General features: G+C 42.2%; 1 protein-coding gene across 11 annotated transcripts in view; it reads right to left on the reverse strand.

The window, feature by feature from the left end:
• Dnm3 (dynamin 3) overlaps positions 1–26476 on the reverse strand; it is a 485732-nt gene that overhangs the window by 257129 nt on the left and 202127 nt on the right. For 4 of the 11 annotated variants that reach the window (XR_015635077.1, XR_015635076.1, XR_015635075.1 and 1 more), the window contains exons 13-14: positions 19680–19731; positions 18774–18819 (exon numbers count right to left, since the gene is read on the reverse strand). Coding sequence is in view for 8 of the 11 variants with exons in the window: in XM_087579970.1 (XP_087436096.1) it covers positions 18774–18819; positions 19680–19731 (98 nt within the window). In the remaining 3 variants the exon portion in view is untranslated. 11 annotated transcript variants of the gene reach the window in all.

The following is a 26476-nucleotide window of genomic DNA, read 5'->3' on the forward strand; positions in this document are numbered from 1 at the left end:
TAACTGCAGGAGATGGACATTTACAACTGCATATTAAAAGTGTTCGAGAGAGGCAGGTTTCTATGGCAATGTAAAGTGTAGACTGAAGATAGATTAGGAGTCAGTGACAGCCTCTCAGAGGTGAGCTATTTAAGTTGAAGAGAATGAAGAGATGCTATTCAGGCAGAAATGAAAATGATGATACTCCAGAAAGAGCAGACACACACACACACACACACACACACACACACACACAAATCCCAGGAGGAAAAGAGCCTGACCATTTGTTCTCAACCTTCCTTTTAATATAATAGTGACCCCCAAGCATAAAACTACTTCTGTTGCTCCACCATAACCATAATTTTGCTGGTTATGTATTGTAATGTAAATATATATAGGCAGGATATCTGACATCTGATCCCTGTGTGGTCACTACCACAAGGTTGAGAATAACTGCCCTAGGCCATTGGCTAAGTTGCCTGAAGACCAGTGTTTTCACAGAAACTTGAGTGACAGGACAAAGGAACGAGCAGGAAGTGGAAAGGATTGGGGGTCATGGACATCAGAATTTGGACTGTATCCTAAATATGTAGACGTGTTTTTGGAATAGCTATAAGCTGAGAGGGTCATATTCGTGTTCATGCTCACACTGAAACAAAACGAGAAAAACACATCCAGTACTTCCCCTATTTGCAATTTTAGCAACGGGTTCCAGGGGAGAGTGTTGGAGTTTCTGGTTAAAGTCAGTCTTTTCCTTACTTGCGGATGTTAATCACCCATGTTCTCCCTGACCTCCATAATCATGGCTAATTGAAATTTGGCTCTAACTCAAGAGAATCCACGAGGAAACCTAATAAGGTATGTAGCAGATGAAATGGTGATTTCGATTGTAAACTAAAGCCCCAGTAAGTAACAGGCATTTTGATTTCTGTGGGAAATGGAGAGGTCCCGGCAAATATCGGTCATCCAGAGCAGCTATTTAGTTAATCCCCTAAACTAGTTGCAGATGTTGGCTCAAACAAGCCAGAATTTTGCATCTGTAATTTTAAAATTGTCTCATGTTTCTAAAACTCGACTCCACATGCACCGGAAATCGCTGACATGAATGATGAGGCCCAGGAAGAGAAGAAGCAGAAGAAGATAGGAGATAATACAGACTGGCTGGGCAGTGTGCACAGGATGAGTGAGGGATGACACAGTTCCTTCCTCCAGGACGTGGATCCTGTGACCAGACATCTGAAAACGAAAGTCCACAAGGAGATACACCGAACAAGAGGAAGTCGTTTATAGATGGTTGCGCTCTCAAAAACACATCCTCCTTTTCCCCTGTCCCCTCCTCCACTTCACAACGGGTCATCGGGAAGGCCAGAATGCTAGAAAAGAAAAAGGTTTCTGAAGGGGGTAACCACTAAGAACATTAATTGTAAACTAAAAATTCCTTACCTTAATGAAGAAAGTCATTTTTAGCAGAATAGGGAAGGAAATGACAAAAAGTCCTATTACTAATCCAATGTTTTAGTTCTTTTCATAAAAAGTGTCATAGAGACTCAGGTCTTAAAGAACGCATATTATCATATAAACAAAAGACTAATCAGGGGCCACTAGAAGTAAATTGCATTGTGATAAGATGCTATTATTATCTGTCTTACTCAGGCTCATTTTTCATTTGTGATCCTGTGCGCCATTTCCGAGACTGCGCTCCAGCTATCCAAGCAGTCTAAGTGGCAGCAGATCTAGTAATCTGCCCACAGGGGCCATCCATCAAGGGCTCTGTGTAAATAACTTCCCCAGAATGGAGGACAAACGTTGCAGCCAATTACTGAGTAAGGAGGGGGGTTTGGTGCCGGGCTTCAGGGAACCAAGATGTGATTATAAAACCAGGGCGCTCATTTCCTGAATGGGGAACATTCATCCTGGAGAGGTTAGCCTAGCGGAATCCCACGGGGTGGAGAGGGGTTGGTTTCTGAATCAAAGACATTTCATGGTAATTTTGAGGTTGAGCGTTTCATTCTTTCATTTGACTGAAGCTCTACATATTTATATTTTGTTCAAAAGATTATCTAAAAGCTAGGCTTCTTTTCCAAACTTACATAATTTTAAAATGTATACTACTAGACATATAAAGCCACTTTGGTATTTCTAGATTTAAATCTCAGAGCAGCATTAACTCTTGAGTTACCCAGACTACTCTAGGGAGGTCATGATCTCACTGCACCGCACGACTCCCCCAGAAGGAAACACAAGCCCACAGAAACTGTGAGGGCCTGTTCATTGCACATATTTGGGGGAAGGAGGAGACAGGCTTTATGGAGGGTAGGGAGATTACAGCACATACAAGTCTAGACTGATCCCTAGAGCTACCGTACAAAGGATCTACAAGCCATTGTTTTCAATTAGGATTACCATATTTGAAAATATTTAAGTTTTTGCAATGGTTTACACTGACTGACATTAATGTATTGATATGTAGATACCTGGAGACTCCTTGGAGCAGTGATGATTCACAGGGAAGCTAAGGATGGAGCCCATGAGGCTAAACAAGGAGTCTTCCCTTGCTTGACTATTATGGTTTTTGCATGAACCTCCCTTTCCATATTGGGAGACTAATTGCAATAAATTAAGGACTGAGTTAGATGCCTCTTTTGACGCTCCCAGGTTAAACATACCAACACAGGAAAGGTGTCAATGATGCTACTGTGTTAGGTGTGAAAAACCCATGCTCTAGGGAAAGATAGTGCAATGTGCCTCAGTCATGGTGAATTTGGGAATATTTACAACTGGCGTTTTGGTTTCAATACAAGAAGCAGTGGTCAAGAATGAAAGAAGGCGCTCTACTGAAAATGTAAGTGCGCCTTGGCTTTTACTGACTGTCCCTTTCACTGTCAGAATGAGCCAACGGCCTCCTGCCAAAGAGACATTCTGGTATAGAGCAGGGTGTCATCACTAAGAATTATCCCAATACTTACAATCAAGGATGCTTGGCAGTTTGTCTTTTGCTAAACCCTTAAATTGCTTCATCGAAAGGACTGGGGGTCCTTTAATAACTATGGAGCTGGCATTGTTGTGGTGCATTGTCAGCCTGAACTGTGGTGGTGAGGTGAGGCTCCCAGCAGGCCCACAGCTGAAAGTTTCCCTCTCCTCCCATCAGTGAACAGCCTGAGAGGCCTGGCACCTCACATAGCACCCAGGTATCTCACTCCCTCCCCACTCGGTATACCAAGCAGCTACTGTCTCACCTAGAGAACTGTGATTTGAAAGTTTGTCTTGGTTCCTGGGAACTTCTCTTTCTATAAGCAGCATATATACATCCTTTTCTACAAATGATAATTTTATTCCAACAGCAAAATATGCTACTCTGACATCGAATACGAGGAGGATGAATTCAATTTGTAAATGGTTGCTTTGCCCCAGAAGCTGGAGGTCTGGTGCTGGGAGAATACAGACTTTGTGAAGACAGTAGATGATGCCACGGGGTTTGCTTAGGGTGGAAGGACATGACCGTGTGACTGGAACTCAGTCATCTTTTGTAATGGGGACTCTGGAGCATGGAGAAACACCTTTATCATCGCTGTATCCATTCTTAAATCGGACATCAAAACCGATACTAATAGATTAAATGTCCTTTTGTTAAAAATTTTAAAAACAGTAAATCCCATTACTGGTTTATATTATTCTGAGAGGCATAACATATCAAAGTAGAAACAGAAGATACAAGTAAACAAAGAGTTAAAAAATTAAAATTATGTGGAAAAAAGCTACCAGAGAATCCTGTTAATCCTATTAATATAGAATGTCCTTATTCAATATTTTTCGCACACCCATTGTTAGAAAGCATAATTCAAAACATCCCATTTATAATTACATTTCAAACAGAAATGTGAATGTATGTATGTTAAGGAAAATAGAAAATATGATCAACAGAATATAGGATTATCTGATTGGAAGGAGGAGCAGCATAGGAACAAAAGAGGCTTTGTCCTGCATTAATTTTATAAGCTTTGAAAGCACCCAGTTGCAATTTAAATAATGTTCTAGTTGGGATACAACAAGATTTTAATCTTCGACTAAGAGTGAGCGATTTATAGGAGGGAAAAAAAGTATGTTTGAAAAAGAATGGCAATGAAAGGGAATGGCTGGCAGATGCTATCGTAAATGAGAGAGCTGCAGTATTTAAGAAGCACAGTACTACACAAAAGTCAGCAGATGGAGGGACTCAAGGAATTACTGAAGATTCCAAGTTAAAAGGCTTACTCTTGACTGGGCCTGGGGCCAGGATCTACCACTTGTCTACTATTATACTACCTAGGGTAGTACTTTTCCAACAATCACTTACTCGTAAAGCAGAAGAAACAGTGATGGCGCCTGTTTCAAGGGTTGCCGATGAACTGGACGCATTAATGTGAGAAGCGTGTTTCAGGCAATGACTGCCTGCAACGTGTTTAAGAAGTGAGAACTGGAGCTAGGTGTGGTGACCTGAACCTGTAAGCCCAGGGTTTGGGCAGAAGGACTGGGAGTCCAGCAGCGGCCTAGGCTACACAGTAGGTGCTGGGCAGCGCGTGACATCCACTGTCTCGGATGAACTTATTGCATGAACAAAGGTATTGCAAACTGGTGGTGATAGCAGACACTGTTCACGCAATTTCACATGTGCACTTACTCCCTTACAATAAAGCAATAGGTGGCAGTAGGATTTGCGTTAGATGCCACAACCGCATCTCCTTTACAACAGCCACTAAGGGACAGATTCATTAGTCGCCCGCATTCCATGGACAAAGAGGAAACAGAGAAATGGGGTGCTAGGTGATACCTACTGCCGTTGAGGGCAGAGCCAACAGCCAGGCTACAGAATCCATGTTCATAAGGCCCACATTCTGCTCGGTAACTTGTCCCCCACTCTGTATCCCGTGCTGGGATGAACCCCATCTAGGAGGGCTACAGAGACAGATGCCCAGAATGACTCCACAAACTTGGGGGAGGGGAAGAATATGCTCAAAATAAAGTTAAAAATTGTTTTAAATAATAAAAATTGTTTTTTAAAATGCCGTGGGCATTTGAGTGGATAATTTACTGCTCTGGGGTGGAAACCTCCTTCCTAATGACAAATGTTGTGGAAGGAAGGAGAGAAAAAGAGCAACAGGGGGTTGGATTCCAAAGAAGGAGCGGCACAGAGGCGCCAGGGAGTAAGGACCGGTGCTGTGGGGGGTGGGGTAGAAGGGAGGAAGAGCTTGAAACGATTCACAGCACAGGAGGGTAGGTAGGGCCAAAGTCGAGTACTTATTTCTGAATGCTTTCCACACAAAGAAGTGAGGTCTCTAAGGAGGTTCGAGTACCGATTACACCGATCTGACCACTAGCGCATTGTGTCTGCATGTTTGCGTTTCAGGTTGTACCTCAGAGATACCTTACTGTGCAGAAAACATAAATATTACATCCTTTTTTTTTTTTTGGTTCATTTTTTTCGGAGCTGGGGACCGAACCCAGGGCCTTGCGCTTCCTAGGCAAGCGCTCTACCACTGAGCTAAATCCCCAGCCCATATTACATCTTTAATAAGGGTTAAAGAGGAAAAGGATAGCAGATTAAGCTGAAAAAGAAAAAGAAAAGTGGATATCATTATAATTAAAAAAAAACTTTACCAAAACATTACACAAGTTAGAACATAAAAGATAAAACTGTTAGTAAATATAATAAAAAATAAATGCAAAAGGGAAAAATTATCATATAAAATTAAGTTATGAAGCAAAAATATTAAAAAATTAATAAAAAACTGTAAGGGAAGGCAAGAACAGTTCATTCAGAAACGGATACTCGTCAGTAAACATGAAATACTTCTCACCGCTTCAGAGGACAGAAGCGCGTGACCCAGCCAAAAGTGGTTTCCATACACTTAGATACAAATCCAGAAAACTATGGAAAAAAAAAAAAACACATACACACAAGCAAAACCAAGTTTATGCTTCTTAAATTATCTAAGCAAAATCAGTACCTTTTATTTTATAATTTAAAAAATTAGAGACAGAACATGCTTTATAACGTATAAAAATATCAAAATTATTTTAAATAACTTCAAAGTCAATATGAAAATTAATCACGGCGCCCTTCAGAAGGACAAAGGACACGTCAGACATTTCAAAAACCAGAAAAATCCAAAAGCAGTTTTAAAGACAAAAATGAAAAGCTGCTTCAAAACCAGCAGAAGGAGAAACAAGTTAAAACATCAATGTATTACTCTTCCTATCAAGGCGCATTTAAAGTAGACTTACTTAGAACGGGGGTTTAGAACGCTGCAGGTGTATTGCTGCTGCTCTATTGACTGGTGCAGTGATTGTGGAAGAATAGGAACCATGTGATGGAGACAACGTCAAAGCCTACTTCACGGTTGACGGCAGTTAGGATGGAAACACAACCGTCACCCACAAAGAAGGTCCAGTGAAACTGGAAAGACCAGGAAGAGGCCACAGGTATTCCTGACAGATGAAGTAGGAATCCATAAGGGGTGGGTGGTGTAGGGTGAGCAAGGCATTGGGCTGGGCATATGATGGACCGATCGGAAAGTTATAAGCATCAGACTTTGGTGTCGGCTGGAGCAACAACCTCGGAGTGCTTCACCTTGCAGGTGCCTGAGTGCCATAAAGCAAAAGCTTCTCGGAGATCTGGAGTCAAGGTTAAGCAGACGACCATCAAAAGGACTTGATACTCTGGGCTCAAACAGCTGATACAATCCCAATGTCCACGAATATTCAGCCACAAACTGGAACGTCTTAAGAAGCCACTCACCTGCTAGTGCTCTCCCTTGCTCTCTTACCCTCTCTCTCTTCCTACCCCTCCATATGCTCATAGCCAGCCTCTACTCTCCCCCCCTCCTCCCCCTCCCCCTCCCCTCCCCTCCCCCTCCCCTCCCCCTCCCCTTCCCCTCCCCTCCCCCTCCTCCTCCCCTCCCCTCCCCCTCCCCCTCCTCCTCCTCCCCTCCCCTCCCCTCCCCCTCCCCCCCTCCCCCTCTTCCCCCCTCCTCCTCTTCCTCCTCCCCCCTCCTCCTCCTCCCCTTCCCCCCTTCCCCTCTTCCCCCCTCCTCCTCTTCCTCCTCCCCCTTCCTCCTCCCCCTACCCCCCCTCACTCATCCATTGATGCAGAGAAATGTTCAGGTCTGAAAATCACAATTAATAAAATGGCTTCCTTAGTGGGAGATATTAAATTATTATAAATGTTATCTAAGTTCCAGGAAATGCTCAAGCCATTTGGGTGAGGAATCAAACGCACCTTGCTTACAGATGAAAATAAAAACAAACAAACAAAAAAACCAACACCAAGGGGCCATGAGATGAAGGAAGGGAAGAAGAGACAGAGGGGAAAAGAGAAACAGCGAGGGATGGGTGGCCACTGAGACACAGGCTACAGACACAGGGAGATGCTTGGCTTACCACACTGCTCTTTCCCCGGGCAAAGCCAGACCAGACCTCTGGGTCCTACCTGCTGAAGTTTCCAAGATAATTTGAATAAGCAGGATTCTCTCTTACTTTTTATGACCTGTAAGTCTTCAATTAAGACGTAAGTTGGCTCTAAAAGTCTGCTAAGCATATTTTGTGTTTGGCTCATCTGGAGAAAAACACAATTGCTATGTAGTAAGCCATATATCCCAAGCAACCTTCTAAGTTTACAAGACACAGAACTGCGCAAAGACCCATCTCTCTACTGGTCTCATGGTCTCCATTCTCTATCCATAGTAAAGTAATTCTTTTCTTATCTTATAGGTATTGACTAACCCCTTTGGATTAATTTATAGGGATAAAAGAGGGATTCAAATGGCTGTTGCTTTCTCAATGTTGATTAGATTGACTTATATATTGCTTAAATTCATTGTTTCCAGAAAATATTGCTATAAGAAAAGTATCAGAAACAAAAGTAACAGCAAATGAATATAATGACGATTTGCACGAATTGAGACTGTGGTGTGGATTCTCGTAATTTATCAACTATTGGGAGCCATGGAAGCATGGGATTGGGAGAAGGCCAACAGTCACTCGTCCTTCCATGTCTGTTGCTGCTGTCCTCACAACAGCTAGGAAATGAAAGTTGCCCAGATGTCTGTTAACTGATGAATGGGTGATGAAAAGGTGGTATGCCTACGCGATGGAGTATTAACCGGCCGTGAAATAGGAACTGTGCAGGTAAATGGATGGAACCGGAAACAACTGACCTGAGTGCAGTTACCCAGACCTAGAAGAACAAACATTGCATATTCTCTCTCATATATGAATGTTAACTTTTTTAGCTTTAAATATATGTGTTTGATTAGGAATACTCATAAAGATTAGGAAACTAGGAAGAGATGGTGGGGGAAGAGGGGATATTTCAAGGGATGAAAGGATAGAATATAGTGATATAAAGAGGGAAGAGAGAAAAATGAAACCTAAAAGATCAAATGGGGTGGGGGATGGGAGGTAGGACAAACAGGGAAATAAGGGAAGAGATAACTAATATTATAATAACCAAATACTTAAAAACAAGTACTAATATTTTAAAAATAGTCATATGTAAACCAACTACTGTGGAAGTATCCTAAATATATAATATGTATTTATATTAAAAGAGATTAAATAGACTCACCCTATAACAGAAGTTCAATACCCCAACAATATACCCCATGTTAGCAAATAACCCTAGCACCAGAAATGGGCTACCTCTTTTTGAATTGTTGGCCAGTGAGTCTCATAAGTTCCCTCAGACATTATTGAATATTGTCAGTGTTCTTGGTTTCCCTCCAGAATTTCACAGTAGGACTCTCTTATTGGAGACATCATATTCTTGGGTTACAAAACATGGAAAAATCAAGGGGAGGCTGACCTAGAGGCTTCATCTCCACTGGCTGGCTTCCACAGGATGAGAAGATGCTGTGCACGCTACCAGGAAATATAGGCAATCATCACTCTCACCCATTGGTGAACCTTGTGAGCAACTATAATGGCGGACCTCACAAGCTATGTCTACTGAGACAATGGTGGCATGGATGGAAATTAGGAAATGTAATGTAATGTAACTCAACCACTTCCTGATCAACTGTGAGGCACATTCCATGAGATGAAACTCCTTGACACCGTTAATGGGACTAAGAAAATGTGGCTAGATTGATCATCAGACCTAGGGGAGAACCTACCTATAACATCTGCTAATAACTATAATACTATACCCACAGACCATCTCTTGAGCGCCATCAGAAAAGCTTCTCTTTGTAGTAGATGGCAGCTAATATGGACAACTGGTCAACAAGGAGAGAAGAAGCCAGAGAGTTATAAATGGGACATTCAAAATACATTCCTTACGCCAAGGCTCAGGGATCTTTAAGGAAGTGGGGCCAGATAGAAAGAATGGTAAATGGCTTCAGTGATTGTTTTCTGAACATAGTAGGGCAGCTGCACATATGAACCCGTAGCGATTGTGACAGCCTGAACAAGACCTGCACAAGCTCAAGCCAGACAAAATCCCAGCATGGAGAGGGAGGACACAGGAGACCTGAATGAGCCCCACTAGCTGTAAAGCCATTGCCATTGGATGACTACTGGGATGCAGTATCAGTTTTCTTTAATGGTGTGACCCCTAGTAGGTTGATAACACTGCAGAACAGGCCCCAATCCCAAGAGCAGTTAGGCCACACAAACTGGACTCAACAAGTTTTAAAAAGAAACAGGAAGAAAGAAAACTCAGTGCTAGGTGGATGAAAAAGTGGGGGTGGACCCGAGAGGAGTTGGGAAGGGGTGAATATGGTCTAAATGTATTGTGTTCTTAAAATAGTAGTTAAAGTCTTATTTGAAAAACAGTGATATTTTATTTCATGTCTTCATTCCCTCGTTAAAGTCATGTTACTTCTGTGCCATTAATAAACTCTGTATGTTCTTAAACATAAATTCCTAACTATAGAAATTAAACAAAAATAAACAAATTTCTTTTTTTAAAGGATAAGCTTACCCTCAAATAACCTGGATTTGAATCTTGGAAACGTCATTGATAATCTGTATGTGCCAGCATAACTGTCTCAGCATGTCTCAGCTTTGTGACTGGTAATGCTAAAGTCATGGGGATGCCTATTAACAAGCTCTCCCCCCCCCCCCTCTCTCTCTCACACACACACACACACACACACACACACGCCATACGCATGTGCATGCATACGGGCATACACGCATGCATACCCGATGCCACTCCCATGTTTACTTCATACTATCTATCTCTTTTAATATTTATAAAGACCTAGGTAGCAGCTACTCTTGTCCCATTTCAGATGAGCTCTCGGGGACAATATGCTCCTGCTTAACAGTGACTTTACATTTTCCTAACTGAAGACTGATTCAAATGTGCTGCTTCTCAATCTTGTGCTAATCTACAGAATTATTTTTAAAGGAAAGGGAAATTAGGAAGTGGAATTATGATAACAGATTGGGAGGAAAATCACTAAATTAGTCCATCAGGTAGTCATGGAGTTCTAAACCATGGTTATGACTCTGAGAAGGTGAACTGTCCCAAGCACCTCCTCCTCCAGATGGAATTGTCCTGATGACGAACATTCAATCAACCCGTACCATCCTCTGGTGCTCCTCCTGGAGTGACTGGGCTCTCTTCTTTGAACAGCAGCTCCGAGTTTCAGGTAAGAAGGCCCATCCCCACTCCAGGCCTTGCGATCAGGTGGGGAGCCAGCTCTGGGCTCACATACCTAGGCCTAGGGCAATAGGTATAGCTTGCTCTCCGGCCACAGGGGTTGTTCTGGGCGCATGATCCAGGAGTCTGATCAAAGTAAAACTTCAGAGGTTTTTCTGAAAACCTTGGGTTCTTCTGTCCTTGCTGGATCCCAGCTAGGTAGAAAATACCCTGAATAATGGTAGCCATCCCATGTGGGGCCCTAGAGTGGAGCCAAACAGCAACAAATGGAGCCAAAAATAAGGAAGGAACCAGTATGAGTCATGAATTATAAACCCCACAATTCGACTACCTCCTTATTTCAATTACATACATTAATAAATCCATTTTTCTAGTCTCTTATGCTGAGTTTTCTGAAATTTACAGCTGTAAGAATCCAAACTGATGTAAATATTGGCGGCAGGAAATCAACTAAGGGTCAGGATAAAGGGGGTTAAAATGAAGAGACAGCTATGTCTTCAGCTAGGGACCTGATGATCATTGTAGCCTAGTTCTAAAGTAACTAAATTAACCCCTGACTATGCTTCCCTCAAGCTGTGTACCACAGCAGCAGCAGGAGAATGGGAACCTTGGCCCCGAAATTTGAGGACTGGTTAGTGTGAATGATTTTTTTTTGAGTCATGAAGGAGATTCTAAGAAAAATGCTAAGGGAAATGACACCCTTCATAATAGACCCAAATAATATAAAGTATCTCGGTGTAACTTTAACCAAGCAAGTAAAAGATCTGTACAATAAGAACTTCAAGACTCTGAAGAAAGAAATTGAAGATCTCAGAAGATGGAAAGATCTCCCATGCTCATGGATTGGCAGGATTAATATAGTAAAAATGGCCATTTTACCAAAAGTGATCTACAGATTCAATGCAATCCCCATCAAAATACCAATCCAATTCTTCAAAGAGTTAGACAGAACAATTTGCAAATTCATCTGGAATAACAAAAAAACCCAGGATAGCTAAAACTATTCTCAACAATAAAAGGACTTCAGGGGGAATCACTATCCCTGAACTCAAGCAGTATTACAGAGCAATAGTGATAAAAACTGCATGGTATTGGTATAGAGACAGACAGATAGACCAATGGAACAGAATTGAAGACCCAGAAATGAACCCACACACCTATGGGCACTTGATTTTTGACATAGGAGCCAAAACCATCCAATGGAAAAAAGATAGCATTTTCAGCAAATGGTGCTGGTCCAACTGGAGGTCAACACGTAGAAGAATGCAAATCGATCCATGCTTATCACCCTGTACAAAGCTTAAGTCCAAGTGGATCAAGGACCTCCACATCAAACCAGATACACTCAAACTAATAGAAGAAAAACTAGGGAAGCATCTGGAACACATGGGGACTGGAAAAAATTTCCTGAACAAAACACCAATGGCTTATGCTCTAAGATCAAGAATCGACAAATGGGATCTCATAAAACTGCAAAGCTTCTGTAAGGCAAAGGACACTGTAGTTAGGACAAAACGGCAACCAACAGATTGGGAAAAGATCTTTACCAATCCTACAACAGATAGAGGGCTTATATCCAAAATATACAAAGAACTCAAGAAATTAGACCTCAGGGAGACAAATAACTCTATTAAAAAATGGGGTTCAGAGCTAAACAAAGAATTCACAGCTGAGGAATGCCAAATGGCTAAGAAACACCTAAAGAAATGTTCAACATCCTTAGTCATAAGGGAAATGCAAATCAAAACAACCCTGAGATTTCACCTCACACCAGTGAGAATGGCTAAGATCAAAAACTCAGGTGACAACAAATGCTGGCGAGGATATGGAGAAAGAGGAACACTCCTCCATTGTTGGTGGGATTGCAGACTGGTAAAACCATTCTGGAAATCAGTCTGGAGGTTCCTCAGAAAATTGGACATTGAACTACCTGAGGATCCAGCTATACCTCTCTTGGGCATATACCCACAAGATGCCCCAACATATAAAAAAGACACGTGCTCTACTATGTTCATAGCAGCCTTATTTATAATAGCCAGAAGCTAGAAAGAACCCAGATGCCCTTCAACAGAGGAATGGATACAGAAAATGTGGTACATCTACACAATGGAATATTACTCAGCTATCAAAAACAATGCCTTAATGAAATTCATAGGCAAATGGTTGGAACTGGAAAATATCATCCTGAGTGAGGTAACCCAATCACAGAAAAACACACATGGTATGCACTCATTGATAAGTGGCTATTAGCCCAAATGCTTGAATTACCCTAGATGCCTAGAACACATGAAACTCAAGATGGATGATCAAAATGTGAATGCTTCACTCCTGCTTTAAAAGGGGAACAAGAATACCCGTGGCAGGGAATAGAGAGGCAAAGATTAAAACAGACACAGAAGGAACACCCATTCAGAGCCTGCCCCACATGTGGCCCATACATATACAGCCACCCAATTAGACAAGATGGATGAAGCAAAGAAGTGCAGGCAGACAGGAGCCGGATGTAGATCTCTCCTGAGAGACAATATGGCAAATACATAAGCGAATGCCAGCAGCAAACCACTGAACTGAGAATAGGACCCCCCGTTGAAGGAATCAGAGAAAGAACTGGAAGAGCTTGAAGGGGCTCAAGACACCATATGAACAACAATGTCAAGCAACCAGAGCTTCCAGGGAATAAGCCACTACCTAAAGACTATACATGGACTGACCCTGGACTCTGACCTCATAGGTAGCATTGAATATCCTAGTAAGATCACCAGTATAAGGGGAAGCCCTGGGTCCTGCTAAGACTGAACCCCTAGTGAACATGATTGTTTGGGGGAGGGTGGCAATGGGGGGAGGATGGGGAGGGGAACACCCATAAAGAAGGGGAGGGGGAGGGGTTAGGGGGATGTTGGCGGGGAAACCGGGAAAGGGAATAACACTCGAAATGTAAATTAGAAATACTTAAGTTAATAAAAAAAAAGTAATAAAAAGTTTCAAAAAGTAAAAAGGGGAGGAATCCTGTTTGGAAAGGAAGGATCTGCACTTCTTGGAGCCTATAGGACGAAGGACTGATAAGCCAGTTACCTGAGTATTCGCAGCACAGGTTGGGAAGTCACGATCCAATCTAAAGTTGGAGCCGTAGTGAGCACATTGCTATAGAATGCATAAACAATACTTTGCAGCTCTGAGGTTCACGGCTGGCCTGCACAAGCAGCTGCTCTCCTCCTGCCCCAGGAGAATGTCCTCACGCACACACAGATGTAGGTGAGTACATGACGTAGGTCCCGGAGAGCACATTAGGTTCTTTTCTATCCTACATGGGGGAGGCTGGTGTGTGAATTAGTAGTCGCTTAAATATCAATCATTTCTCTTTTCCCTTACCACGTTAAAGTCTAGAAAATCCCAGCCCTGTTCCTCTTTAGCTACCCACATCTTAGAACAAACAAGGCTCTACCCCTCTCCACGCCTCCATAAGGAGCGCTCGCTGCTCTCTTGAATTCACAGAACAACCTCAAGCTTTCAAGTGGCATTCAAAGACATCGTCTGCCGGTTCACTAACTTCAATCCCACACCTCACTGCTGCTTCTCCTTAATCCTGGGGTTTATTTTCTCCGACTTCAGTGAAACCTCCAGTGTCCAGGCAAACCGATTTTTTTTAACTGTCTATCAACATCGTCTTTTTTTCTTTCTTTGCACAAATTTAGATACACCGTCTTGTTTCCTTTATCATTTGGTGAACTCAAACTACTGAGGTATTCTCAAGTCTGGCCATGTTACTGTTCCAATATGAAACGTTCCTTGGAGCTTCTAGGATCAAGGCGTGGTTACCAGCTTGTAAGTTTGGGGGAAACTCCTGGACCATGAGAATTCTGACATAGCTGCTAGATCAATGTATAACAATGGATTCATAATTGGATGACGTTAGTTGGTGACTGTGTGTCCTTGATGCCTTGGAAAGGTTCATCTCCTGTGGGACCCTTTTGGTCTTGGCATCATGGCCACCACAAGGTGAGCTGCTGGCTTCACTATGCTTTCTTCCATCAAGGTGTGTCAGCTCAGGACAGTGAAAAAGAATGAAGCCAATGATATATGGAAGGGAACCACAAGTCAAAGTCACACTCACTTCCTTAAGTTGAGTCTCTCAAGCATCTTGTCAAACTGACATGTCTTCATTTTGAGAGTGGGACAGTCATTTTCCTGACTTCTTGGGGCTGTCAGAGTTCACTACCTGAACTTTCATTGTAATGGCTACTACTTGTCTAATGTCTCCTAGTTTATATACAATCCAAGCCACCCCTACCAAGTAGTGCCTTGCCACACTTCTCTCTCTACAAAAAAAAAGTGCAGTTTGACTTTTCTCTTGGCCCTCCATGCTGACTCTGGAAAAATCTCAGGCCATAACAATTCAGTTTCATGGATCTTCAGCTTGATGCCAGCTTCGAATTACAGACTAGAAAAGCAGTCTATAAGACCAGTTGGACTGCTTATATCGTGAGGTCTCAGAGGATGCCTTACCTCCTGACAACTTCCCCAATGCTTCCTAAGATCCCCATTTTGGGGATCATCTATTGCCATTGACTGTTCTTCCTTGGAATGTTCTCTGCCTTTGTCTTCAATATTGCTCCTCTCCAGGTCGTCTAGTCTCTCTTACTACCTCTTGTTCTTCTTTTCAGTTTCTCATGTATGCTAGTTCTTTCTCCATCATTCTTTGGACCCTATATTTCTTCTTATGGTATCACCCTTTGGAGTTAATCTCATCTCTCCCCTTTCTTTAATAACTACCTTATATATTGGCAACTATAAGACATATCCCTCCATTCTACACGACTCCCAAACTCCATGCCATAATTATGTCTCTGATAGGCACAGACAACTCCCACATGCCTTCACCCACTCTAACATGCTCCTTTTCCTGCCTTTCCTTGTCAGTGAATCCCCTTAGCCATAAGCCTGGAAGGACACTGCATCCCTTCAATAACTATTCACAATTACTCCTAAAAATGGTTCGAAACTCTTCCTTCTACTGTATGCTCCCTGACACCAATATTTGCATTTTTAACACGAGTTACTTAAAAGCACCATTAATTCCTAGACCTGTGCTTGTGCCTTCCAAACTATTCTGTAGACTTTCCTAATTCAAAAATCAGTTAACATCCCTTCCCTATTGGAAATCTATCAGTGGCTCTCCTGTAACTTTAAAGGTCTCTTCTGAACTCAAGACACATCAAGCATCAAATTTCGCACTAGATGTGCTCGCTCTGGCTTCCCAAGTTGTGAATCTAGACTCACATTTAACAGAACTGCCAGTGCTTTGAGTCTGAACCAAAACCTAACCTTCTATATTTCTTTCCTGTGGCCAAATCGGAAGTCTGAGAGCAATGGAGTCCTGAGCCCTCTCGCCAACATTGAGTTAGTCTCCAGAGCTTTTGAAATTCTTCCTATTTAGTCAAATTCTTAAATTTATCAGCATTTCCACTAACTCAGAAATATCTATAGTTTCTTATCCAAAATGTCTTAACTAGCCTCTTTCCATCTTGTCTCCTGTTCAAAGCCTCCCCTGATTCCAAAAGCAGCAGGATGCTTCTAAAATGTTCGTGGAGTTGTGCTTAAAAACTCAGTGTTTGCTCTCAGCAAACCTAAAAAGCTTGGATGGAACTCTGATCCTCATAACGTCAGGCAAAATATCGTAAGAGAAACTCGAACAGTAAAATGAGACAGTGTAAGACCGTGAGGAGGGAAAGTAGTCAATCTCACAGGACAGAGCCAGAAGTCGTACTTCAGTAAGGCCCGGGTGAGCAGACGCATCTAGAATCAGTACAGAACACAGGGTGCTTCCTCACCAACATCCGCATCTGCACCACAGTACATCTTACTGCCCTGCATATTGCCCCAGGTTTTGGCACATTTAGATTTTAAATATATGTTCAATGAATAGAGAGATGGATGAAGCGTCCACTTGAATGGTGAGAAGCCCAACTTTATGCAAATTGCATGATTATAATTTTAGGCGGTACATGTTGGCATTGATTTGTAGGACTGCTAAAATGTCAAGGCAGATAAAAACGGGTGGGGTCAGAGCCTGGGTTATTTCTGTTGCATGCTGGGTAGCCAAGTTGGCCTCCTACCTTGGGAGCCTTGAGTGGGCTACAGAATGGATGAGAGATGCTGTGGCACCTTTCAGCTTAATCATACACGTAGCAGCAGTGGGAAGACTGCGAACTAAGTTCCCAAGCTCCGCGTGTTTTCATAGGCGAGCTATTTGTGTGTAAATCCAAGTGAATGTAAAATACTCATAAAGAAAACAACCTTAAGTTGTAATAGCAAATCTCTGTTAAGCAGAAAAAACATAAAAGGTCCTCTTAAATATGTGGCCGTGTGTTATAAATGGCAGCATTTGATTCTGGAAAATAAATTGTTGAGACTTATAAGCTAATATTTGCAAATTGAGAGTACTCTTTTAATTGGCAGCAAAATCTAACCTAAAACAAGAGATTCACCACTTTCATTTAGCCTGCCTGCTGGGCCTATTAACTTGCTTCACTACATAAGTGAGCTGTGCTGGATGACAGGATACAGGAGAATGTTGGGTCCGGCATGACACTGTATGCATGTTGTTTTTCTAAAGCTAACAGTACTTTGGCTTTCAAGACTTGAGCGATCCTAAGAGTTTGGAGTACTAGTTTCTAACATTCACTCGTTTCTGTTTGGGGGGGGGGGTTATAAAACCTCCATTGTGTGTGGGATTCACCATTCTTGGCAAAAAACGAAGTCAACAGAAACAGAGCTGAACCTCATTTAGAGATTCTCTGAGAACAATTCCAAGCTTCCGACAATTCAGACCTAATTTAAAGTAGATGTCCAGGCCACTGCATTATTATATTTCTTACCTGTGTCTACTGACCGTGAGGGAATGTTTATAGGTAAACCCCAACTACAGCACGCTATAATCTAGACATTGTGGGCATTGGAATAAATTGTTGTAACTTCTAATTTTCCAAATACTTCCTTATCCTCATCTTATAACATCTATAATTTTCTCAAACTTTATACATTTTTATACCTAAGTTCCAAGTGGCACATGCCTTCTGGGAGCAAGGATTGAACTCTTTCTAGGGTGCGCATTACCTTGCACTTGGCAGTGGCGGTGTCTCTATGCATATTGTTTCTGACATTCACACTCACATGGTAGAGATTCTCTTTTGAGGCCCAGTGGGACTGGGTCTCACTATATAGGTCAGGCTGGCCTTTAACTCTTGGCAACGCTGTCTTGTGCTCCTGCATGCCTCCCCATATAATTTTCCAGAGAAGCATCCTGTTCTTCCTGTCATGCATTTGAGCAAACTTGGGATCATTTTGGATAAAGCTCCCTAGCTGGGACAAGGCCTGATTAGAGTTGAACCCCGAAACACCAAAGGTTGGATAGTGAATAGTATCTGAATAGTAGGGGCAAATAATTGACCCACCCCCATCGCCTTCTCAAGGACAAGCCTATTGCTTTCAGAGCACAGAGGAGAACACAGTTTCTCTCCAAATCCTTCTGTGGTCATTTGATCATGTTTCTGGAAAAAGTAGGGAGACCATCTAATATTGGAAGAGTCAACTCTGCAGCCATATTAAAAAAAAAAAAAAAAGAACAGTGTGATTTTGCTCTGGGATTTATTCTTAAAAAAAAAAAAAACCAAATAGTTGGAATTGGGTACGCTTAAAAACAGCTATATCAAAGTCAGATAGTCAATGTTCACCCACCTTTTTGAAGCATCCGGTACATTTATTGAAATTATTATATATGAGAAAGAGAAAGGCTTATGTCTCAGAACAATAAAGCAGAAGATAGAGGGGGAGATTGTTAATGATTTTATTGGTTTTAAAGGCCCATTAAAATTAGAGAAACATCCAGGCACCCACCAGGTGAAGGGTTTTATTGTTATAGCATTGTAGGGTTTACTAGTTCATACCTTTCAACCACAGCGAGTTATTAGCAGTGAAGGATGACCCTCCAAAGAGGAGTTTTATTTTAGTGCTAGCGTGTTAATAACAAGACAACCTAGGTTTTTTTTTTTTTTTAAAAAAGACGTTAGTAGCAGGCGCTAGTTGAGTTAATCAGTTAAAGACAAACTGTGCCCTTGGGAAGCTAAATAAAAAAAGCAACAGTAAAGCTTACAGAACTTAGCTCGTACAATTTGCCTTGAAGGCGGAAGATTGGTTCCCTGAAATAGCAAAGAATTATATGCTTTAGTTCAAAAAAAGAGAAAGGTTTTTAAAATAAAAGTCTGTTATTACATCTTCTCCTTTCAAAACAATGGGAAAAAGAATCGTCTGGAGCAGAGCTTTCAATTTGTTCAATAATTGTACCTCTGCGTTAAAAAAAAAAAAAAGCTTTAAAAAAGATCATCATTGTTTTGACTAGAAAAGAAATAACAATGCAAATATTCATTATCACATAAAACACAGAGGAGACAGCAAACTGTAGGAGTTAATGCAATCTCTGCAGAGCGCTGTTAGTCAGAGACAGCTGGTCAGCCCCACAGCTCAAAAAACCCAAGTGAGCACGGCACCTTAGCAACTGACGTCATCATCGTTAGCCAATAGAAAGTTGGCACGGCAGAGCTCAAACCCAACACTGCCTTCTTTCTGAGCTGTCCCTTCACTGTTACCAAGCTGTGCAAACGTGTGAACTAGCCAGCAGCACCGGAACCCATGCAAGGTCTCACCGTATTTTTAACCTTCAACCGCCTTGGGGGTGGGGGTGGAGGGGTGGGGGTTCAAGGTTAAATTAAGTTCGGTGGTAAGGAAAGCAAGCAAAAGAGGACACAAAGAGTCTACTGCGAAGTGCACAGCAAGTAGCGGGAGTTTACGTAAGGTGAGGCGGTAGGGTTAACTGCAAAAGTAGCCAAAACGAAGTGCAAAAATTCGCTCCAAAAACTTGAAGAGCGAAAACAAAACCAAAAGCTGCACCTTAAGCAAAACCTACATATGATTAATTTGCATTTAAAAAAGCTGTCAGTCAAGCAGTTTAGTTCCAATGCTTTGGGGCAAGCATGCACCGGGTTGCTTACACGGTTCCTACCTGATTTCCAATTGTGCTTTTCTTGTGAACCTGACTGCTTCTCTGCTGAGCACTGAGAAAAGCAAAGGAAAGCAGCACTGAAGAAACTCAGACTTTTTTCTTCTGAACAAGTAACAGATACTAAAATACATTACACATTTAAAAAAAAGAAAAACCCTCAAGGCAGAAGTAACAGCATAGAGTCCAGTCTTGTAATTCTGGAAGATAAAACAACCCAGCGGGATCTCTGGCAGCAACTAGAAACAAAAGTTATAATTACTCCACGTGAGAGAAGACCTACATTAATAACAGGGGGTTGGTTGATGTGGTGGTGGTAGGGGGACTTCCCACAGTAAGCACAATAAGGAGACTGAGCCTCAAATGAATGCTTACGGAGTGTATGTGTTTTTCCATGCACTAGTGATTTTCATTCACATGGCCTGTAATGCATATTATTGTCTTGTTCAGTACCCTCTAATTCCTTCAGCACTGTTCTATTCAAGGCCAAAGCCAACGTCCTTGTCGTAGGTTTCAAGGCCCTACTCCACTGAGGCCCACTCTCTGCCACTCTGACAGAGATCCTCGTCCCTCCAACTCACTCACTGGTGAGGTTCAGTCACCAAAGCATTGGCCTGAGACTCTCAGCACAAGAGGCTAGCTCACTGCCCTAAAGATATTTCCCCTATACTTCTGCAAGATCCCCAATGTCTCTTCAAGTGCTAGCCCAAATTTATCTTTACAGCGAGGTCTTAGTTGGTCACTGTATAAAAATGGGTCCGTGTTTCCCTCTAGGGACACCCCCTGTACCCTCACTATCTTTCTCACTATGATATTTCACCTTCCAACCCGATGGAGTTTGTTTTGTGTCTGCTTATCCGCCCACACCCCTCCACATTAAGCTGGAAGACACAAGACTCTGTGTCTGTTTCGCTTACTGCCCCTTCCCCAGGCCAGGACTTACAGAGGACCTGTAACAAACATGGCAGCAGGTTGTCTAGTGAATGGAAAGTTTATCCAAACTGGTCTTATACTTCCCCACTTCACAGTGAGCGCAAAGGGGAGGGTTAAAGTCGGCTGTCACTCCTAACAGCTTAGCCCCAAAGCCTACTCTGCTAAGAGTGACGATATGCTAGTCTCAGAAGAACGAAGGATTTGGCTCGGTGGGTCCATAGATCTATCCTAAGAAGGCATGGCTCCTCTCAGGTGTTCTGGCAGAACTAGCAATTGCCTACCCTCTGTTAGTTCATCTAAAGTTTATGTTCAGACAACAGCGAAATGAGCGGAAATAAAGAAGAGATAGGTTAAAGCCCCAAGCTGTCTGCTTAAAGGAACTGGATGTTATGGTTCAGTAGCAAGATAGAAATCAAAAACCCACTTACAGCAGTTGTTCAAACCAGCAGATATTTGCAATCTTCCCTGATATATTTAAGCTGCTTGCCTCTACTCAAACTCATAAAAAACTACACACTGCACTCGGCCGAGGCTGGGCAGAGTGGGCGGTGAAAGGTAACACTAGATTTCTGGTTGCTGGAGATAATTCATGTGTGCTTCTGCCTTTTACTACTAATGTACTAACTTCAGTCTCTTTCTTGCCTTTGGCTTAGTTTTATCATTCTTTGCTAAATGACCAATTCCCCTCATTTCTTTTCAGCCATTTCTTTACAGAATCTCAGCGCAAAGTTCTCACTGTTTTATAAGCACCTATGGAAAAGGCAGCTTGTGCCTGTGTCCAGAATCACACGTGCCCACACTGCCCTCTGGCTGCCCACCAAACCTGGCACACTGGATGTCTCAATACTATTATCTTTGAGCTTGAGTCCCTCTCTCCTACACTGTCTCTCTAAAGTCACCTTTGCAGGGGCCTCGTAGGCTCACCCGTCTTCGAGGAATAAACGGGAAAATGCTTACTGCAATGTGTTGTGTGCCTTGGTTGTGGCCAACTTCCAATATGTGCTTGTAATTTTTAAGGGGGTGCGCCTTTAACAAACCTATAATTAGTGCGATCATTTAGAAGCTACAACAGACCCAGAAGTGAGCATTCTTAAATAAATTCCCAGGGACTTTATAATAAGTATAGATTCCCTTAAAATAACACAGAGAAAAGGAAGGAAAAGCAGAATTTAGGACAGAATCTAACCTTAGACCCACATTGGATGCCACTTTCTCAGTGGCAAAGTGTGAAGGTTTCAGGGGTGTGGGTGACTCAGAGAGAGAAGAATGATGGACTGGATGAGTTGTTTCTTGGGCTCAAGGTTTTGACTGTCTGGGTAGTTAGTTTTGGTTTCTGATTGGGGTTATCTGCAGTGTCAGATATTGAATCTACAACTTCCTGCGTGGTGGGCCAGGATGCTTCCACTGATAGACACGCACAGCCTTCTTAGGCTCCTTGTAGATCCAAATGCCACAGCATTTCTCTCAGAACTTACTAGCGATGTCAGATAAAGGGTGTTTGTGCCAACAGGGTTCCTGTAGGGAACAAGGCTTGCTTACTATCTACCACTTACACAGTCACAGAAGAAAAACAGACTTATTTATGAGTCAATCTAAAATACTAGGATTAGGGTAAATACTAATTACCATTACTAATGAATACCTTTTTTTTCAGCAACTGTCCCCATACATTCAAACATAGGGCTGGTAATTATGTACTTGGGTTCACACAGTTGTTCCATAAGTAATAAAAAAGTAGAATATTTAATTAAAATACACCCACTATCGTAATTCTTGGTAACTGAGTTGCTGAATTATTTAAGAATGTGTTCATAATAGAACATGCAAAGAATTTAAGTTAATTTGAGTCTTTATATATATTCTTGGATATGGACACACAACTTGGTTATCTCAGCTATCATAGGAAATATGCTAACACACGGTGTTTTAATTTGACATAAATGGAAACAATTTAGTGCAGCAACATTGAAAAAGAAGTAGAAATGGATAAGGTATAGTCCTTTTAACCAAAAGTATGAGATCAAGTAAAAGTGTGTGTGTGTGTGTGTGTGTGTATGTAATTATTTATATATATATATATACATATATATATGTATACATATAATACAAACACAACAAATAAAGGGTAAGCTTTATTAAAACAAGAGACTATATTAGGAGAAAAAGAGTCCTGTTTCAGATTTGTGACAAAATTGCCTCCACTCCTATTATGTGTGCGAATGTTTCTTTCATTGTGAAAAGTTTTTGCTAGATACTGTAGCATAAGACTGTATTCAGTGTATTACACTTACACTTGAGACATACTGACTTTGAAAGTAATAAGACATTGACATTTTTATAAAAATCAAGAGCCCATTAGAAGCCATCCAAACCAAAGAAGCCATAACATTACTTCTTCCTTGATGTCCTCCTCCACAAACAACACAGAGACAGAAATAGCAGAAGAGTATACCAAGGATTCGTGTGACCATTCGTCAACTGAGTCCTATACACAGGGATTGCTTGCAACATTCAGGGACCAGTAGTACTATTTCAGTTTGCTGTTCTGAGACTTACAATAGAAAATTTAAAATGTGAATTTTAACACAAGAACACATTCACTGTATTCTACAAGGGGGTGCTAAGCAAAGCCAGTGTGTGGAGAGGGGAGGATTCAGGGATGCTGCAGGGAAAACTTTGATGGTGAACTCATGGATTCAGTTTGTAAATGACCTTAAAATCCTTCTAGACCAATAAGTTTACATTGAGGCCAGTTACAGAGAATTTGGCTATCAAAGAAGAGCAGATAACATTTAGGGTTTCTAAGCCAGAAAGTAGTATGGTCAAAGAGTTGCTCCCTAAAAATTACTTCCCTAAAATGTGCAGTATTGATTCCAAAGCCGGAAAGAGAGGAGGCAGTCAGCCTAGACCAGCTCCTTCAGATGTTGGAGTTCTCCTCAGCAGTCACAATCAAATCAAGCTGTCTTTATGGATTCTCTCTCCTTGCAATGAGCCCTAAAGCCTTCAGTTTGTGCCTGTACTGTATAACCAGACTGGTGTCACAGGCAGGTCTTTGTTGCTCCTCCAGCAATGTCTGTACTTTGATAACAGATGGTGTGCTGTACACAGTTTATTTCTTCTACCATTGATAATACCAAACACAAAGTTGAAGGTAGTTTCTTAAGAAATACATTGTTGTTGGTTTGTTTGTTTGGGGCAAGGGATGTGACTGCCCCTGGGCGCTGTGCATGTGTGGTGGTCAGAGGACAATCTGCAGGAGTTACTTCTCCCTTTTCATCATGCAGTCCTGGCGATTGAACTCAGGTCGGGCTTGGCAGTTACTGAGTCATCTCACCAGCTTCTTAAGAAACATTTTTGGGATTTTATTTTTATGCCATGCTTACGTACAATCAAGCTATCCATGTTTAGCTGCAAAAGAAATTTAAAGACTCTGAAGAAACATAGGATATGCCTATCCTCTGTAGTAAAGCAATATTTATGTGGGGACTACAAAGTGCTCAAAGTTGCTGGAATATAAAGTTGAGGAGTAGACTAGAGAGGGCTGATGACCATGAACCAAGCTGAAGTTATAATAGGAAGACAGGGATAGAAGACTTTGGAAGTCAGGTTAATTAATTCAGAATCTATCCTGAAAGCAATGGAGAATCCCCCAAAGAGTGAAAAAGACTAGGACAGGAGGCAGGGAAACTTGTGTAGCAACATAACTGGGAGAAGAAAAGCTTTAGCAAAGCAGTGATGCTGAAGAAAGAAGTTAAACTCAGAAACACAACATGGAAATCAAACCAAATCGCGTTGACAAGGACAGAGAGAGGGGAGAGGGAGATAGAGAATAAGAACAGAATGGCATCTTACTTTCAGTTTAAGCAACTGAGGGAGCATCCACAGAGAGAGGAGGCAAGAGAAGAACTGGAGGTTATGACATGGAAATGCCTTCTGGGGATGCTGGGTTGAGTCTTCTCTTGGACACGTAAATAAAATGTGTGGGAGGAGGCCGGACATCATGAGTAGTTCAGGAAAAAGATCCCAGAATGAAGGTCTAGATTCAGAGTCTTCCAACAGAGTTAGTAAGTGAGTATCCAGGAAGTTTGGTCAGACATAATGTGATGACTAATGAAGGAAGAAGGCTAGGGAAAAAAAGACAGCGAAAGGGCAACCCTTAAAGATGACCAAAGAAGAAAGACTAGAGTAGAAAGAGGAGAACCAGAACAGAGTGTGTGGAAGAACGTAGGCCACTGAAGCAAAGGGCCCAACTTCATCAATAAGGAGTACTCAAGGGTGTCAAATGACAGACGCTGGGTTGTCCATTGTTAAACTATTGTCTTAGACAAAAGCATTCATAATACAGTGCTGCAGCAGAGACCAGACTGGGGCAGGGGAGTTAAAAAGTGAAAGGTCAAAGGGGGAGAAGAGCAGAAGGTATGTAGTCTCTGGAGACTTCATCAGAAGCATGGGCTCTGGAATTACGTCAGTGCATCCCTCCAGCCCCAGACCACTTCTTTTTGACAAAAGAGACATGGAAACAGAAGTGTCAGCAACCCATAGATGGATATAGGCTCAGAGGCAGCAGAGAACCTTTCTCTGTAGTCTAGTGGCAGACCTTGGGCTCATCCTGGGGTAATGGAAAGACCAAATTTCCCTTCCTCTCCTATAGCCACCACTATAGGACACCACCAAGCCAGCAGCAAAATAGGACTCATGGATGAAGGACACCATGGCCACAGCTGAATCCAGTGTACTAAAAATCTGGACTATGCATTATAATAGCTGATGGGCAAGTGTGGCCATTAAATTGAAACTTCGCTTCTGTTCCATTAGCTATTTCAGTAGAGTGTTTCAACTTCTTGGTAGCCATGTGTAGCTAGTGGATTCGACATTTATCAGCACACTATAAGCGTGTCTGTCATTTCTAAGCTTGTTGGGCACGCTGCTGTGGGGTGAAGAAGAAGCTCTGTCAGAATGTTCTTTCAGGTTACTACTAAAAGACAAGACCATTCCTCAGAGGCCCAGGAGTGACACTTACCATTTATGGCTCTGGTTCCATCTAACCAGATTGAATCAAAAAGCAGTGAAGGGCTTCTAAAGGACCTTCAGGGAGTTTCTAGGTAAATATTATATTGAAAATCTTATGGGATTGCATTACAAGACTGGAAAGAAGGACCACTTACCCCTAAGATTCATGTGAAGAATGAAGAGAGTTCTTAAAAATGACAGTTGTTGTTTGGTGCTGAGACTCCAATTGACCCATCTACAATACATTGAAGACTCAGGAAATCGCAAAATTGCAGCAACATCAAGGGGTATACAATCGTGTGTGTGTGTGTGTGTGTGTGTGTGTGTGTGTGTGTGTGTAACAAAGAGAGAGAAGAGAGGGGGAAAGGAGGGAGGGAAAGGAGGGAAGGAGGGAGGGAGGGAGGGAGGGAGGGAGGGAGGGAGGGAGGGAGGGAGGGAGGGAGAGAGAGAGAGAGAGAGAGAGAGAGAGAGAGAGAGAGAGAGAGAGAACTCGCCAAGGGACCAGGACACCTGCTGCCAGGTAGACATAACAGGAAAGCTGTACCCACCAAATCTCACAGTATGGCTACCTGAATATGACCTGCATGATGATGACATCACCAGCTGACGTGCTAATAACCCAAATGGCAGCACACTCATAGGGCCCCAACCTTTAACGGTTGACAGAAGGGAAGTTTTTTTCCCCAGGAATAATCTCTGCAATGGGTGATATAGTCCACACTGGCCAGTCCTATATGCATGCACATGTGAGTACCATTGAATGTACTCCGTAAGAGTGTAGGCATACATATACAACAGTTGAAGACAGTGTGAGGTTGAGAGGGAGCTGGGGAGCATGGGACGAGTTGGGGAGGAGA

Source organism: Rattus norvegicus, chromosome 13, assembly GCF_021556685.1.
Source record: "Rattus norvegicus strain SHRSP/BbbUtx chromosome 13, alternate assembly SHRSP_T2T, whole genome shotgun sequence".
Classification (NCBI taxonomy): Eukaryota; Metazoa; Chordata; class Mammalia; order Rodentia; family Muridae; genus Rattus; species Rattus norvegicus.